The 18,753-nt window shown below is 44.6% G+C and overlaps 1 protein-coding gene across 1 annotated transcript in view; it reads left to right on the top strand.

Annotated features, from left to right (window-relative positions):
• LOC141427233 (acetylcholine receptor subunit alpha-like) overlaps nucleotides 1–7,272 on the top strand; it is a 59,552-nt gene extending 52,280 nt beyond the window's left edge. Inside the window, exons 2-11 of the mRNA XM_074086459.1 lie at nucleotides 4,782–5,002; nucleotides 5,077–5,216; nucleotides 5,300–5,344; nucleotides 5,427–5,536; nucleotides 5,608–5,788; nucleotides 5,866–5,981; nucleotides 6,059–6,364; nucleotides 6,441–6,596; nucleotides 6,675–6,879; nucleotides 6,948–7,272. Coding sequence (XP_073942560.1) covers nucleotides 4,936–5,002; nucleotides 5,077–5,216; nucleotides 5,300–5,344; nucleotides 5,427–5,536; nucleotides 5,608–5,788; nucleotides 5,866–5,981; nucleotides 6,059–6,364; nucleotides 6,441–6,596; nucleotides 6,675–6,879; nucleotides 6,948–7,148 — 1,527 coding nt within the window. The 5' untranslated portion in view covers nucleotides 4,782–4,935 and the 3' untranslated portion in view covers nucleotides 7,149–7,272. The remainder of the gene's footprint in view (nucleotides 1–4,781; nucleotides 5,003–5,076; nucleotides 5,217–5,299; nucleotides 5,345–5,426; nucleotides 5,537–5,607; nucleotides 5,789–5,865; nucleotides 5,982–6,058; nucleotides 6,365–6,440; nucleotides 6,597–6,674; nucleotides 6,880–6,947) is intronic.
• Nucleotides 7,273–18,753: the final 11,481 nt, after the last annotated feature.

Here is an 18,753-nt window from a genome sequence, read left to right as displayed (position 1 = left end):
CTGAACCGATTTAATGAAATTCAGTACACAGATAGTTTGAGTCCCGGGGAAGGACAAAGGATAGTTTTATCATTATAATTGCGTAGTTCCCGCGGGATAGAGATAACCGAATTGTACGCGGACGGAGTCGTGGGTAACGGCTAGTTAATTTATATGTTTTGCCAGGAGCACCTGCATATTTATATAGCACTATCAGGCGTCATAAATGATCAGATCATACTTCTCCATCTCTGGGCTGCAGGACCTTAAAAATATCATATTATACAGGTTGTCCCAAGACCATGCCACATGGAGGAAAATTATCTTAAATATTATAGATAGACCATTTTACTGAAAGGAGACTTCATTTTGATTTAAAAAACAACTTTAACTGCATTTTAAGATTTTCGCCTGTCTGAACCGGGAATCGAACCCGCGAAATGGTAAAAAAAACACTTCTCATGCTAGTAAAGTTCGTGTTTATTTTGGATCTAGGCCAATTTTTTTTTATTCTACTGGATGGAAAACGAGCAAGTGGGTCTTCTGGTTGCCAATCTAGAGGCCTAAGATGGTATACCTCAAGTGCCAGTAATTTCACCGGCTGTCTTACTTTCCACGTCGAAACACAACATTACAAGCACTGCTGTTTCACGGCAGGATTAGCGAGCAAGATGGTGGTAGTAATCCGGGCGGACCTTGCACAAGGCCCTACCACCTGCTAATAGCTAATAAAATAACTTTTTATGCTCTAGTGCATGAAGTAAAGTCTTCGTCTATGACCAAGGTAATCAGGTGTCAACAGCCACAAACGAAAAAGTTTCGACATATTTTTTTAATATAAAAATAAAAATCAATCAAAATAAAGCATTCAAACAAAAAAATATAATTCTATAGTAATGATTGAAAAATAAAAGGTAAGTACATAGAAAGTTAACAATTGTTTCCATTGTTTCTATTTTCATTTCCTCGCCATCGAAGTGAAAAGCAGAGTGTAAAACTCGATCATTAAACCTGTTTTCCCCTCGACGTGTCTAACCACGGGACGTGGCTATTATGAACGTCTTGGATAAAATGGCTCGTTTAATGCTCTTTGTTGTACAATCTACTATTTTTACGACACCCGTAATTTTACGACACTGATCAAAAGACTCATTTGGAAGGTTTTTTTTTTCAAGTAACATAGCATCTTAAATAAAAGGAAAACCATATAATTTTACATTTACAATTTCGGGAAAAATAATATTTAGCCTTTTCTTTGACTTTGCTGAGCATCTAAATACTGATATTAACATTTTGAAGTAATAAGTACTCACTTGAGAAATGGGTACATATTATTTCCTGTTAAAAGTACGTGATCAAATAATAATGTGATAAATAGATTGTATTACCGATCTAGATTCACGCAACTCTTAACTAAATACGAGTCATTTAAAAAAAAAGTGTTCCATGCAAGACAAGATACTACGATTACATTATTATTTGATCATTGTATTTATTTCTCAACTTAATACTTTAAAATCTTAAAATAAGTCGTATTTAGAAGCACAACAAAGTCAAAGAAAAGGCTAAGTAGGTATTCGTTTTCCTGAAATTGTAAGTGTAAAATTTTATGGTCTTCTTTTTACTTATTTAAGATGTTAATAACTAAGAAAAAAAAAATAATTCCAATTAACCCTTTTGATCGTTGTCGTAAAATAACGGGTGACATAAATATTTGTTTGACCATATCGCAGGTTCGATTCCCAATCTATCAACAATAATCTATCTACAATATTTAAGATACTTTCCCTCCTTGTGGCACGGTCTTGGGACACCCTGTATTTTTAAGTCCTGTGCAATTGTTTGAACAAAATTTTATTGTACGTACTTTATACTGGTTCGTTAGTCGTTACACACGACATACTTATATTTCAACACGACAATAGGAAATTTTGATGTAAAAACACATGAACAATTTAGCACGGCAAATTGATAAAATGTGAAAAAACTTGTGTTTTTGTAAACTAATACGACGCACATTCTTAACTTGGCTCTCATTTCATATTTATACTAGCTTTTGCCCGCGGCTTCACTCGCGTTAAATTTGGGGTAACATGGATTTCATTTCTACGAATCTTTTTTTCGTGTTTTGATTGATTTTTCGGAGGATTACCTATTTGGAAATACAAATACAGACAGACGTTTCAGACAAATGGTGCAAATTTTCAAATTAAAAAATCAACCTACATAATCATAATTCATACCAACTTTGAACTCTAGCTGTTTCACATATTCAGGAGTAGAATTTCGAAAAACGTTGTGCCTACGTGTTTCTTTTGACCGCAACTTCGTACACAATAGTTAATTTCTATATACTAATGTATTAAAATAGAGGTGACAATATTAAATTAGAGTCTGTTAAAATTGTTTTCTAGATGCAATAGATACACTTAAGTATTAGAAGCTTAACATTTTTGTAGGCATATTACAAATTTAGTTGCTATATAATAATCGTGATGCTGATTTATTAAAACGTCCAAGCTACGTTACACAATTTAACTAGAAAAGTATTTATTAGTCGCTGATTTATTAATTCAGAAGACAAATAATTAAATTTGAAGCCAAAAATTACAGTTTAAAGAAGCTGCGTTAATTACAACCCTTGGATAATTCCCGCGTGATAAGAATTAGTAAATACCAAAGAAAGCTACACTGTTTTTTTTTTTTTTATCTTTATAGCTATTTCAATCTTTCATTAAGTCGTGTGTATCATCAAAACTGAACGTACATGACTGTAAAATTACCTACCAAGTGCCTTCATGAGCAGACGACCTTAGCTATAGCATCAGGTGGTCTATCATATGAATTGTCATTGAAAGAAATTGAATAATCTTGCAAAATTTCTTGTGTGTGCCATTAACTTTTGAGGAGTTCGTTCCTGCGGAGACGATCCTGGCCGGACAACCTACCTGGATGTCACTGCCAGATTATTGGTTTTAAGATGTGAGTTATCCGGGTCATTATATTTAATATCACTGCCAGATTATTGTATTGTCACCAGATTTACATAAGTATGCTGTGTCTTTAGGTTAATTAGTTCAGCTTGTGCGTTTTATTATTCAGTTAGTTTATAAAATCCTCTGTAACGTTTTATCCCGTGGGAATTTTGGGAAAACTTGAAAAAGTTTTTACCTGTTAGTGTTTTCTACCTGGATTTGAGTGTGAAATTTGAGTTCTTATATTTATGATTACGGAGTTAAGGCCACTTTGAAGCGAAAATAAAAATCCCATTTATTCCCTATCCCGTGGGAATTTCGAATAAACCCTTTTTACCTGCCTACCTCTATGACTCTCTAGAAATATATGTTTCAAATATCAAGTCTCAAAATCAGCTAGTTGGCTAGTATAAAATAGTACGCCTTATTCTTTATCCCGTGGGAATTTTGGTAAATTCGGTATTTTTTTTTTAGCTGTTAGTATGTTAGTTTGAAGTCTCTTAATAATAGTTACTGAAATATGGTCACTTGGAAGTGAATATATAAATCCCATTTATTCCCTATCCCGTGGGAATTTCGAATAATCCTTAAAACGGTTTTTAGCAGTTAGTATTTACCTACTTGCATGCCAAATTTGAAGTTTCTTGTAATTATAGTTACGGAAATGGAGCCATTTGAACGTGAAAATGAAAATCCCATTTATTCCCTATCCCGTGGGAATTTCGAAAAATCCCTTCTTAGTGTATCTCTATGTCACTTAAGGTATATGTATGCCAAATTTCAAGCATTTAACTTAGCGGTTTGGGCTGTGCGTTGATATATAAGTCAGTCAGTCAGTCAGGACTTTGAATTTTATATATATAAATTTTTGACGGGATATCATCATATCCTTACTTTTTGTACAGAAATTATTCGAATTCGTTACAGAAACAAACGGTACAGTTTTGTACAGAAATTATTCGAAATTAGTCGTTATTTGTAAATATCTATTTTCCTATGTTTACGCTCAGATCAAATAAAAAGTAAAGATGGAGCGCGGTGAAACGCCCGGTGAGGCCGGTTTTATAAACATGTGTGCGTAGGCCGGTGTGTCATAATAATTCTTAGTACCCCGATACTACAAAAATATCGTTACCGTTGAATAACGTTTTTATAGCGTTTTAATTACTTTCACACTTTGATACCGTTACTACAATAAAATACGTTGATAAACTTTTACAAGAACCAAATAACTACGTTGCGTGTCACTTTCTGACGTTTTAAGCCGTGTTAATAAAGAATAGAATTTATAAAATATATTATATTACATAGGCGGCTTTTACCCAATACCTAATAGGGTAACTACAATATTATAATTAGTGTTGACGTAATAAGGTTTTGCTATAGTTTGGTTGCAAGTGTGTGCGTGCCACTGTGGTAGCACACGGATTGGTGTAGTTTGACCGGCCTCACTTCGGTTGTTCGCAGCGCCCTATCTTTAGTTTTTATTTGATCTGAGTGTTTACGATAGATAGGTAGATTTGTTCTTCGTGCTTCCCACTAATATTACAAATCGAAAGTTGTAATTGAACCAATGTAGATGAAATTCGATATACAGACAGTTTGAGTCCCGGGGAAGGACATAGGATAGCTTTTAAGCTTTTTTATCCATATTTAATTTAACGAATACGACTTAACGATTTAACGTAATCGAATACTCGTAACTATACCGATAAGCTGAAATAACGTGCTGTTTCTCGTACCTATTTGGTCGTCAGTAATGACGCACTCCGCGGGTGCGATGTAGAGTTTTCATTTTACTAACGATCATCCAATCTAATCTCTCAGGAAAACAACGAAACCGTGAACGGGCTTCGGGTCGCAGGAACGTCGCGTCGGTGCGTCGGAGCGCGCAGCGCCATGGGGCGGAGTCGCCGGTGAGGACGCGCGCGTCGCCGCCGCGGCAGCGCGGAGCATGCGCTGACGCCATGCGCGCGCCGCCATGCGCCGTGCCCCCCGCGCCGCGCCCGCCCCGAGCCTGCTGCTGCTGGCGCTGCTGCTGGCCGGCGGTGAGTGACGAGTGAGCGCGGTGAGCCCCCCCCCCCCCCCACCCCCAACACTGACCGCGCCGCCCCGTCCGCAGGCTGCGCCGGCAACCCGGACGCCAAGCGGCTGTACGACGACCTGCTCAGCAACTACAACAAGCTGGTGCGCCCCGTGCTCAACGTGAGCGACGCGCTCGCCGTGCGCATCAAGCTCAAGCTCAGCCAGCTCATAGACGTGGTGAGTGCGACCCCCCCCCCCCACCCCCCACGCCGTCCCGCTGCCGCGCTCGACCTGCTCATCTTTCTTTATGTCTGTTGCAGAACCTCAAGAATCAGATAATGACTACCAACCTCTGGGTGGAGCAGGTCAGTTGGAAAACGAAACACCCCGAGCTCCGACGCCGATCGGTGTAGAAGTAGCTCTTGAAATAATTGTCTCGTGTTGCAGAGCTGGTACGACTACAAGCTGTCGTGGGAGCCGCGCGAGTACGGCGGCGTGGAGATGCTGCACGTGCCCTCCGACCACATCTGGCGCCCCGACATCGTGCTCTACAACAAGTGAGCGTCCGCCGCTCCCCCCGCCCCGCCCCGCCCCGCCCCGCCTCGTTAATACGCTCTCTCTTCCCCAGCGCCGACGGCAACTTCGAAGTGACGCTGGCGACGAAGGCGACGCTCAACTACACGGGCCGCGTCGAGTGGCGCCCGCCGGCCATCTACAAGTCCTCCTGCGAGATCGACGTCGAGTACTTCCCGTTCGACCAGCAGACGTGCGTCATGAAGTTCGGCTCGTGGACGTACGACGGCTTCCAGGTAGGTGAGCTCCCCCCCCCTCCGCGCCCCCCCCCCCCCGCGCGCCCCAAGCCGGCTGACGCCCTCCCCCTGTGCAGGTGGACCTGCGGCACATCGACGAGGCGCGCGGCACCAACGTGGTGGAGCTGGGCGTGGACCTGTCCGAGTTCTACACCTCCGTGGAGTGGGACATCCTGGAGGTGCCGGCCGTCAGGTGCGCCCCCCCCCCCCCCCCGCGCCCCGTCTTCCCCGTCCGCTCCCCCGCCCGCTGACCGTGCGCTCGTGTTGCAGGAACGAGAAGTTCTACACGTGCTGCGACGAGCCGTACCTGGACATCACGTTCAACATCACGATGCGGCGCAAGACGCTGTTCTACACGGTGAACCTGATCATCCCGTGCATGGGCATCTCGTTCCTGACGGTGCTGGTGTTCTACCTGCCGTCCGACAGCGGCGAGAAGGTCTCGCTGTCCATCTCCATCCTGCTCTCGCTGACCGTGTTCTTCCTGCTGCTGGCCGAGATCATCCCGCCCACGTCGCTCGTGGTGCCGCTGCTCGGCAAGTTCGTACTGTTCACCATGATCCTGGACACGTTCAGGTGAGGCGGCCGCTCCCCCCCCCCCGGCCCCGCCCGCGCCCCCCCCCCGCGTACTGACCGGCGCCCCTGTCCGCAGCATCTGCGTGACGGTGGTGGTGCTGAACGTGCACTTCCGGTCGCCGCAGACGCACACGATGGCGCCGTGGGTGCGCCGCGTGTTCATCCACGTGCTGCCGCGCCTGCTGGTGATGCGCCGGCCGCACTACCGGCCCGACCCGCACCGGAGCCGCTTGTGAGTGTCGCCGCGCCGCACACCGCACGCCAGCGCATCGTGCGCCGCCCGGGCTGACGGAGCGCGTGTTGGTTGCAGCGCGGGGCTGGAGGGCGCGCAGTGGGAGGGCGCCGTGACGGCGGAGGGCGGGTCGCCGGCGCCGGCCGCCGCCTGCCGCCTGCACGACGCGCCGGCGCTGTGCGACGCGCTGCGCCGCTGGCACCGCTGCCCCGAGCTGCACAAGGCCATCGACGGCATCAACTACATCGCCGACCAGACGCGCAAGGAGGAGGAGTCCACGCGGGTGAGTGTCCCGCGCGCGCCGCCCCGCGCCGACCGCCCCGCGCTGACCGGCCGCTCCCCCTGTTGCAGGTCAAGGAGGACTGGAAGTACGTGGCGATGGTGCTGGACCGGCTGTTCCTGTGGATCTTCACGCTGGCCGTGCTGGTGGGGTCGGCCGGCATCATCCTGCAGGCGCCGACGCTGTACGACGAGCGCGCGCCCATCGACGTGCGCCTCTCAGAGATCGCCTACGCCACGGCCAAGCCGCGCCCGCCGCCGCCGCCGCGGTAGGCCCGGGAGGCGCGGGAGGGGCGGCCCGCTGTACATACCACACATAATTATATTAGTTTATACGACGAAATAACGTGATCGAAAATGAGTCGAATTTCTTTTGATAGAAACGAAAAATAAATCGATTGTTTATAAACAAGATGTTTTATTACCCATACTGATTGTTTGCATGATACGCGGTAATGTACCCATGGAGCGCAGCAAGGCGGGATTTCGGGAAATTTGAGAAAAATATTTAAAAAATCATATCTCCAAAACCATGACACTTTAGAACCCAAGAGAGAGGTCCAAGAGCGAAAACATAGCAAATAACCCCAACAATATAAAAAAAAAACTTATTTTACAGATTTTGATAGATATTTAATTACATAGGTAAGTATATGCATCTCTAAAACGAAGGAATTTAGTCAAAAATATAGATAGGTAATAGTAAAGATAGGCAGCAAGTGTAAAGGGTTGAGCTGTAAATCAGTGCTGTGTGCATGCGCACTTTGTGTGCGTCCACAGCATACGCTGAGCCCAATCCATTTATCACACTTATAGTTTATAGCACTTAGTTATGTTAAAAGTAGTTATAAGTTTAATGTGGAAAATATCTTCCGTTCATTAATAATGTTTGTTGCTCTAAGTGTGTTAATAAAGGCTTATTCTATTCTATTCTAAATAATTAACTTTAAAGTGCAAATTTTCATTGAAATCGAGCGTCCCCCCTCCCCCCCCCTCTAAAATCTAAACCGGTGGGTGGAAAAATTTGAAAAAAGCGCTATTCAGCCTCGGACAGGGCGACGGCCAAAGAGGATGAGAATTTAAAATTGTTCTTTATTCAAAATACTTGCACCTAGTGCTTACATTTTGGTGATATGTTTTTATTAACTTGTGATGTAATGTTAGTTATGTTTGTTCGGGTGGAATTAACATTTCAACCCCGATTGAGCTGAAATTTTGCATGCATGTATAAATCCGATGACAATGCAATATTATTATGACGTAGAGCTGATCTGATGATGAAGTTAGATGTTGGCTATAGGAACTGTAATAAAACGACACGACCGCATCGATTTTAATCTCATTTGATTCGTTTTGACGACTACCTACTTTGGTAACCAGGGGCAAAAAGTACCGCCAGCAAAAAAGCTTGTATTAGAATTTTTTACAAAAAATATTACTGAACTATGTGTTTTATAACATTGTACGGAGGTGCGGAACCCTTCATGCGCGAGTCGCTCGCACTCGCACTTGACCGATTTTTCATAATGCCCGGACATTTATCACTTGGTCCACAATATACGTTTTAAACCTACATTAGTACGTTATTTGAATTTTTGGTTGGCTAACTGTCACTGACTTGTAGGTAACTGATATTTTCACTTTTGATATTATAAACTAAATACATACTAACTATCAATAACCTTATAGCTGAAAAATAATTTCTTAGTCGATCACATTATATGACGCTAATAAACAAGTAGCTGGCGAACGAGTTTTAAGCGAGTTTTGAGCGAGACCAAGCTTCATTGACTGTTTATTCCAGTAAAATCCCATAAGTATAGCAAATTTCATCAAAATATACAAGAACTGCTCTTAAAAATATTTATCGCAATATATCTCAGCCACCCGCGCAGCCGGTGACTGCACTATTACCTATTGGTCCAAGCCAATATAAGCAAATAAGCCAAGGTATTTCTGCCTGACCGCTCCATCATCAGACCCTAGATATCATTCTCAGTCATAGTAGGAAAACCCTAAGACTATTATAACAACCCCAAAGACGGCTATGATATGTTTATGTTGTCCTGTCTTAGAATTCCAGTTTCTAGTCGCCGGCTCCATCATCAGGTCAGCACGAAGTATTGTCATCAATACTACGATTAATAGCCAAATTTTATGTCAATTCTACACTAAAAAGTAGAAGAAAATGAAGTTCGATGATTCCGTTGCAGACAAAGTTACATGGATGGATAGTCACAAGTGAGACTAATTATAAGCAATTTCATAAAAGAATTAGTCAAAGTAGACGTGGATTATGCATAAAAACAGCGTCTAACAAACTGTACAAGTGGTATATCTAGACGACGAACATAAACTAAATCTGATCAGCTTTCATTTCAATTCAAAATTTGACGCCTGCAATAACCATACGAGCAATTAAATCAATGAAATGTCTAACAATGTGGCACGGTGCCGGGGCAGAATGAAGAACCGGACTTTGAGAAATGTATTTCTCTTACGAACTACGTAATACTTCGTAGCTGATAGCCGACACCATTTTTTTCAAATAAGTAAAATAAATGTTAAAATACTTAAGAATAAATTAATAATAAATAGGTTTATTTTACATTGAAACGTTCTATAGGGGCGAAAATACTTGTAAAGTAATGATAAATGTGAGTGGTATTTATAGTTTGCTTGAAGTGACCCTAGAAGCTCAAGAAGGACAATAAAAACCGTGTTATCCTTATATTAGATCAATTTTCTGGTCAAAAAGAGATTAAAATATCAATAAGTAACGATGGAGACACGTGACGCGGGTGAAAAATGCATTAAAATGTGGGGAATAAATACCGTCATCTTATAAAAATGAATTGGGTCACAAAAATCGAAAGGTTCGGCCGTTACTTACGAAAAACATGTTAAATACCTACGGACCGAGGTAATGTAGCCAAGCGAGCCTCTGATGGGTGGGTGTGGGGGGCGAAATTTTTGCACGGTTTTCGAATTCTAAGTGTGCCAGGAGTATAGCCCTGATGTTAAACTACTAAAATAATTCGATTTCAGTACTAAAATTACATAATAAGCATTTTTTTTCAAATTTTATTACGCAATAAACAATCATGACACCTGTATTAAATCACGTAAAATATCAAGTAAATATGGTCGATGATCAAAGTTATTAAAATTGACAGCACTATGAAGAAATCTTAACAAAAATAATGTTTGAAACATCAACTAAGAAACGAACCCAACCACATAAAAAGTTTTTCAAACCTAACATCGTGGAAACCAACTTTATGAGAACTAACTTTAAACCAACATTCTTATAACGTAATTTTTCAAACCCACCTTTTAAACCTATATTCCTAGAACCTACCTAAATTTTTCAAACCTCACTTCCTGAAACCTAACTTACTTGAACCTACATTCCTAGAACCAGCCTTTTACAAACCTCACTTTTTGGAACCCAACAATTTGAAACCTAACTACATTGAACCTTCATATCCAGAACCAAACTTTTTCAAACCTCACTTCCTGAACCTAACTTTTTAAACCTAACTTGTTTGAGCCTACATTCCTAGAATCTACCTAAATTTTTCAAAACTCACTTCCTGGAACCTAACTTTTTGAAACCTAACTTCTTTGAACCTACATTCCTAGAACCTACCTTTTTAAACCTCACTTATTAGAACCTAACTTTTTGAAACCTTTTCTTTTTTAGTTGAACCTACATTCCTAGAACCTACCTTTTCCAAACATCACTTCTTCGAACCTAACTTTTTGAACCGTTGAGGTTGGAGACAAAATCTATCTCTTCCAGTAAACAGTAGGAAACAAGGAATCGCTGCCAGCCCTTGGGGCGTACATTTGCTAAGATCCTATCTGTACAGTTTAATACCGCACAGTAATTAACCTTAACTCGCGTCCTACTTTGATACGCGTCACAGCATTCACTACACAGCATTATTGCACTAATATAAACCAATCTTAAAACTAATGCCGACACTGCTGCTGGTCGCGTACCGTTCGGTTCAAAAGGTGTTTTCTCCATAGAACACTTAGATTGTGGAATGAACTTCCTGTCGTGGTTTTCTCAGTGAGTTACAGCATGGAGGTCTTCAAAAGGGGTATAAAAAGGTTTATGCAGGGTTACTTCGGGTGCTGCAAGCGTTCCTAGGCGGCGGTAATTGCTTAACATCAGGCAGGCCGCATGCCTGTTGGCCACCGACGTGGTATAAAAAAAAACCGTGAAAAGTACTGGCCTCGCTACACTAGCTGCAATCGTTATACCATTAAATAGGTTCAAAAAACTAAATTCAAATGTATGGAAAATTTGGCAAACCTAATGGAGCACTTTTATCTATCAGGATATGTAGGTTAAAGGGCAAAGTAAAATGTTATCTACTCTCTATCTGTCTGTCTGTTTGTCTGTCTGTCTGTCTGTCTGTCTGTCTGTCTGTCTGTCTGTCTGTCCGTCTGTCACAGGGCACTATCTCTGAAGCCGTAAAAGTTAGGCACTTGAAATTTTCACAGATTATGTATTACTGTGGTCGCTTTATCAACAAATACTAAAAATAAAGTAGAGATACAAATTAAAGGGGGTCGTCATACAAGAAACGTTTTTTTCGGCGTTTTTTTGGTTGCTAGACGTTATTAGCCGTTGCTAAGGCGACCGAGTTACCCAGCAACGACTAGCTATTTCAGTTGAATATTTACCTTTAAAGTTTGCGATTTTGATGATGTTTTATAAAAGCTTCGATAGTATAATAATTAGAGACGGTCTGATTGTGTGGTTTATTCGTTTTTGAGCAAAATTAATAAAACAATTTACGAACCAAACCTCAATGAAGCCAACTTTGATAAAGCGCTCGCCAAATTCACACACTAAGTATAAATCACTGTTTACTTATTGTTTTTACACTAAAAAATTATACTAAATATTAACACTAAATTAACACTATTTACAAGGTTTATAATACAGTTTCAAATTTGTTATTCTTATTATTTAATTACCAAAATACGAAGTCCGCCGAATTTCCCGCGAATGAACGAAGTTGACAGATTTTTTTTTGATCCGCGCGCGGCGCTTTTAGTGCAATGGATTCAGAAACAAACAGCCAGAACCAAAGAGGATGAGAAATCAAATTGTTTTTTATTGAAATACCTGCACAAGTGCTTACGGCGATATTTTTAGAAGCTTTTCTTTAGCTTGCCCTGTTTGTTTATTTATTTTTTTTTTTTTGGGTCAAATCTTAGAAGCTAAATTTGACCCAATTCTAGTGGCCCGATCGACTTAAAATTTGGCATAATTTTGTAAATTTGGGGTACAATACAATAATCTGGTAGTGACATCTTGTCTCTCTTGGTGGTCCTGCCAGGATCGTCTCTGCAGGAAAGAACTCCTCAATAGTTAATAGTACTGACTTGAAATTTGGTACAGATATGTAGTTTAGACGACAATGCAAGTACAGTTTACAAAAAGTACATTCGGCAAAAAAAAAAACATTAATAATTAAATTTTTAACAACAACTTACTACAGGCATCATAATTATTTGCAGTGTAACTATGTTTGCTCGGTTGGAATCTTTCAACTCAAATTTTAGTGTATATCTTCAACTGATTGAGCTGAAATTTTAAACGCATGTTGAATCCGATGACAATGATATAATAAAATTATAACATGAAGTTGATCTGATGATAAAGCCAGCGGGTGACCATAGGAACACTGTGATAAACGACACGAGAGCATCGAGTTTGGACTCGTTTGTCGTCTTGACGAGTACTTTGGTAACCAGGGGCATAATGTACAGTAAGCAAAGAAAAAACTTATATAAGTAAAACTAACTGAATTTTTAACGGAACCCTTCATGTACGAGTCTGACTCTCACTTGACCATTTTTTTTTAAAGTAATTATAACAAATCTTTTTTTTTTTTTTTTTGGAAGAGGTAGATTTTGTCTCCAACCTCAATGGTTCAAAAAGTTAGGTTCGAAAAAGTGAGGTTTGGAAAAGGTAGGTTCTAGGAATGTAGGTTCAACTAAAAAAGAAGAGGTTTCAAACAGTTAGGTTCTAAGAAGTGAGGTTTAAAAAGGAAGGTTCTAGGAATGTAGGTTCAGAGAAGTTTTTTGAGGGAGGTGGAGAATACTCAATATACTGTCGGGCCGGTCCCGACAGCATGACCGACTCGTCTGGGGAATTCTCCCAGGCGCCTACGGACTAAACTCCACCCCAAGTAGAGTGTTTTACTCCAGGGCGCTCCGTGCTAGTGGTAAATTCGCGTCTGGGTGTGTCTGTTTTAGAGCTGCAGCTGATGGTTAGGTTAGGTTAGGTTAGGTTAGGTTAGGTTAGGTTTTTTTTTTTTTTTTTTTTTTTTTTTTTTTATTCTTCTACCTCTGACATGATCAGAGCCTATTTTGACTATATCTCTTGCATACCAGTTCTCGCTTTTGCTACTTCTCGTACTTTCATTCATCATACTATTCTTTCTTTCATCCTTCATATCTTTCTTTCTTTACGTGGGTGGGATTCCCACCTATTCTAGCTATCTTTTAACTTATTCTAAATTGGGGGAGCAACTCTAACGCGGGGTTCTTTATTTAATAAATTGAGGTTACAGCATTATCCCTTATCAACTATTTATTATTTACTATTACTAAGTTATACGGGCAAGCACCGACCGGACGCCAGAGGCGAGCAGCGGCGAGCCATGGCGACAGTCACCAGCTCGAGACTGTGGCGAGCCATGGCGACGGTCGCCAGCCCGAGACTGTGGCGAGCCATGGCGACAGTCGCCAGCTCGAGACTGTGGCGAGCCATGGCGACAGTCGCCAGCCCGAGACTGTGGCGAGCCATGGCGACAGTCGCCAGCCCGAGACTGTGGCGAGCCATGGCGACGGTCGCCAGCCCGAGACTGTGGCGAGCCATGGCGACAGTCGCCAGCCCGAGACTGTGGCGAGCCATGGCGACAGTCGCCAGCCCGAGACTGTGGCGAGCCATGGCGACAGTCGCCAGCTCGAGACTGTGGCGAGCCATGGCGACGGTCGCCAGCCCGAGACTGTGGCGAGCCATGGCGACAGTCGCCAGCCCGAGACTGTGGCGAGCCATGGCGACAGTCGCCAGCCACGGCCATCGAGTCAGAAGCTCGGCAAGATGCACCAGATTCGGGGTTTATCCCATACTATTTGTTACATTATGTTTTATTACTTATTACTAATATAGTTTTGTTCCTTACATATTTCTTATTTACTATAAGCGTATATATTCACTTATACTCTATAGTAAATCTTTCTTTACTTCCTATTCTTATCTATGACTTTCTTCGCTATTTTTAAGCAATACTCTATTAGGTCTGATCTTTTATTTCTGTCCTCCATGATTTTGTGTAAGTTTTCAACAGTTATTTCCATGTCCAATTTCTGTCGCACCTCAAACCTACTCGCCGCGTAGATGGGGCACTCCGTGATCAAGTGCAGTATGCCTTCCTCTTTTACCGGGTCGCAATCGCAGGACGGGCTGTCCTTACACCGGAACCTATTCAGGTATTCAGAGAACCCGCCATGCCCCGTTAGCACTTGGGTCAATACTGCACTCGACCCCAGCCCCCGAACTATTCTGTTTGCCGCGATCGCATCCGGAAAGAAAGTCCTCGTCACGGCGGCTGTTTCTCCCGTCCTATATCTCCTGCTCCATTCATCAAGCGTCTCCGAACGGATAACCCGCTTGGCGAATGAAGCAGGGATCATATCATAGTCTGGCCTCTTCTTCGACCCGAGGGCGGCCGCCTTCGCCAGTTCGTCGGCTCGCTCATTCCCCTCTAATCCCGCGTGGGCCTTGATCCAGAACAATGCGACAGTTTTACCTTGGGTACTGCATTGGCGCATTGTCTCTCTCGCTTCCACGGCAAATGGGTGGGAGGTTTCTGAGTTTACCACTGTCTGTAGAGCCGCCATCGAGTCGCTGAAGATGCCGAACTTTCCCGCGCGGTGCTTTTGCGCCTCCTGGGTAGCTCTGCACAATGCTAGGAGTTCAGCCTGGTAGACGGTGCAATAGGACGACAGAGCAAGCTTGACGGTTTTGGTCTCCACTGCACCATTCCATACGGACAGCGCTGCGCCGACCTTACCCCCGATCTTGCTGCCGTCTGTGAAGATGCGCACATCGAACTGCGATTCGCAGTTCTTGTACTCTTCTTCATCTACCAGGCTGTTGATGTCAATAGCTGTTTGCTGTGCTGGGTGCGGGGCTACTAGTTTTGAGGCCATTTGCTCGATCTCTCCGTCTCCTAGTTCCAAACCGGGAACCCCCCTCCTGACCTCGTATAGTGAGGCCACCTCGCGTATTCTGAGGTCGAGGGGGAGTACCCCGGCGAGAACCAGTGCCGAGTTGAGGGAGACCGTGCGATAGGCCCGACAGAGTTTCTGGGCGAAACCTCTCTGAACTGCATTGAGCCTTTTCTGTACACCCAGTTTTTTCGCAGCAGGCGCCCAGGCACCCGCAGCATACAAGATTATGGGTTCCACTGCCGCCGTGTAAATGGACCTAATGACTTCCGGATGGAGCCCCCAGCTCACACGAGCCGCCTTAGCCATTCGCCTGTAAATGCCCAATGCCTTGTTACAGACGTTGGATACATGGCTGTTAAAAGTCAACTTGTGATCGATGGTGAGTCCCAGCAGCTTGATCTCTGTTTTATTTTCAATTTCTGTTCCGCCCATGTTGAGGCGTGGGGTATCAAATTTGAGTTTCCTCGTCATAACCATTGCCTGTGTTTTTTGCGGGCCAAATTTGAGCTTGTTTCTGACTCCCCAAGCCTCGACCTGCGCGAGCACGGTGTTCGCCTTGTTCTCGATTTCGGCCGCTGTCCCACCATCGAACACCAGCGCTACGTCGTCAGCAAACGCCTGGCAGTAGGTGCCCGTGCTCTCCAGCTGTTTTAGGAGTGGGTCCAGTACTAGGTTCCATATAATGGGACCTCCAATCGAGCCCTGCACACATCCCTTGGATGTTTTCTTATTGACTAACTTCCCGGCATACCTCACACTTACGGTCCGGTCACTTAGGTAATGCTCCATGACTCGCCTCAAGTTCACCGGGCACTCCTCTTCCGCCAATCTGATCTTCACAGCCGGCCACCACGCATTGTCGAAGGCGCCCTCTATGTCTAATGAAATCAAGGTCACTATTCGTTTCTGGTTTATTTTCTTCCGAATATGTTCCATCAAGCTATATAGGGCGTCCTCGGTGCTGCGCTGCGGCATAAACCCGTACTGGCGGGTACTGAGGCGGGGCAACAGGTGGAACTTGAGGCGAGCCACAAGCATCTTCTCGTACACCTTTCCCATGACGGACAGCAACCCGATCGGCCTGTGCGACTTGGGAACGGTGTACGAGTCTTTGCCTGGCTTCTTCAATATTATGACCGCCGCCTCTTTCCATATCTTGGGGAAGCAGCGGTACTCCAGGCATTTGTTAAGTAGTGCCAAGAAGTATTTCGGTGCGCACTTTATTGCACGAGCGCAGATGTCGGCGGTAAGTCCGTCGGCTCCAGGTGCTTTCTTCGGGTTGAAGGATTCCACCGCTCTGATCAGTTCGTGCATAGTAAACGGTGGATCACTAGTCTCAGTAGCGGACCACTCGTTTACCCTCTCCGATCTTTCCCTGATTACGCGGTGGTCCTCGTCGTCTTCTTCAATTCGATCCTCCGGGTAGAATACTTCCGCCAGTAACTCCGCCGACCCTTGCGCGTCGAGCATCCTATTCCCTTTCTGGAGCAGAAGATCCTCCTCCCTCTTCGAGATTCTTCCGATCACCCTGTATATACCTTCCCAAAGTCCCTCCCGATCCTGTCTCCCACAGAACTCCTTCCAGCTGTTTGTTTGCGCCTCTTTTACAGCTTTTTCGTACTCTTCTTTTTGCTCCAGATACCGCTGAACCACTAGCGCTCTTCGAGTTGGCGCTGCGTTCCGGATTCTGCGCTTCCTGGTGGCGGTCTGCTTTTTCATTTGGGCAAGCTCTTCGGACCACCATGGTAGGGTTAGTCTGTCTTTCTTCCTCTTCCGGGGTACAGTCAGTTCGCACACGTCAGTAATTGTCTTTATGTAGTTCTGTACTGTCAGTTCCAATTGGTCTCTGTCCTTTATTTTGTCTAGTTCTAGTAGTGTCAGTCCATTGTCTAGCATAAGTTGGGTCATTTTCTCATTAAACTGGTCCCAATTTGCTTTCTTCGTGTTATAAATTCTGGTTGTCCGTTCAATGTCAGTCCCTTTCGCTCTCTCCAGTCTAATTTCCATCTGGATCCCGTTGTGGTCCGAGCTAGTTAGGCCTTCCACCACTTGCCATTCCTCCACCAGGTCAAGCATATCCATTGTGCAGGCCGTCACGTCAACGTGGCTGCAGTATCTCTTGCCACCTCTGATGGTATCGAAGGTTGGAGTCTCGCCAGAGTTCAGGATCTGCAGGTCCAATTCTCCCAGGGTTCCGCTCACCTCTTTTCCTCGGAGGTCCTCACTTGGGCTCCCCCACCAGATGCTTTTCGCGTTTGCGTCTCCTCCGATCAGAAGCCTTCCAGGTCCCATCCTCCGCTCCACCAATTTGAGGTGATTCAGATAGTCCTGTAGGGGTACATCCGGCTCAAAGTAGAATGACACAATTGTTATGGTCCAAGCCTTGGTACGCAGACCTACCACTACGATGTTATTTGTAGTAAGGTCTGGGTACTGCGTCAAGTCCAACTCATGGTCAAAGACGGCGACTGCCGCCTTCACGACTCCGTCTCCGACTTGAGTGTTCTGGATAATTCTTGCGCCCGGATAGCCCCTCATGTTCTTTGCTCCTCCCACGTATGGTTCCTGGAGCAGGGCTATGGCTATCTTCTTCTCCTTAGCCTCCATGAGTAGCTCGCCGGTCGCAAGCTGGCTCCGTTGTAAGTTGGCTTGGACCATTTTGTAACGGTGATTGTTTACCGGGGCCACCTTAGCAATAAGCTACTGTGGCCCGCGCCAACTCGTCTCGCCTCCTACGAATCGGACAGTCCACGCTGAACGCATTGTGTGCCCGTTGGTCCATTTTCGCTCTAACGCAATTTTTGCACTCAGGCTGCCCCCCGGCCAGCATGTCCGCACACTCCGCCCTCATGTGCGGTCCTCCGCAATGACTGCACAGGTCCACCGCCTCCACGCACAGACGCTTCCCATGCCCGAAACCCAGGCAGCGCGTGCACTGAACAAGCGGTGATTGGTCCTCGACCCTGATCCGCTGCATATCAATACGCACGCTACCCTGCTCAACTGATCGTCTCCAGATCTTTGGGGAGACACTGATTATCGTGTGCACGATATGTTGGTTTCGGGCTCTTCTCCTGTACCTTACCTCTACTCTATCTTCCTCCTTGTCAAGGCCCTCGAAGATCTCCGGGTTTTGTTTGCGTAGGGCCTTCAAAATGTCCTCGTCGGTATGAACGGCGAGGACATTCCGAAGGGCCAGCATTGGGTCTTTGTTCTTCACATCCTCGACATGAAGCCCTGTACCTTCCTTTTCTATCTTTTCCCGCATTTTATTCCTTTCCTCCTTCGTTTTGAACCCCAGTATAATCTTCCTGTCTTTTGCCTTACGCACTCTCTCCACCTTAATCCATCCTTCCTTAGCGTCGATGGTGTTTCGGACCCTGTCCAGCACTTGCTCTCCGGTTTCCATTTCGTCTTGTGACGTGATGACGGCAGAGTGTAGAGTTTCCCGACTGGTTTGTCCTAGGCTCCGTGACGTCAGCACTCCAGCATAGGTCATCCCTCGGGCACCAGTGGCCATCGCCTCCCTAAGTGAGTCCAGCTCCCCCCGGCTACTTTTTAACAATTCTATGTGCTGGGTTTGCTGATGCTGTAGCTCCTCTTGTCCCTT

The sequence above is a fragment of the Choristoneura fumiferana genome, chromosome 4 (genome assembly GCF_025370935.1).
Source record: "Choristoneura fumiferana chromosome 4, NRCan_CFum_1, whole genome shotgun sequence".
In the NCBI taxonomy this organism is placed as follows: Eukaryota; Metazoa; Arthropoda; class Insecta; order Lepidoptera; family Tortricidae; genus Choristoneura; species Choristoneura fumiferana.
Note: the sequence above shows the minus strand (reverse complement) of the source record. Positions and strands in the feature narration are given on the sequence as shown.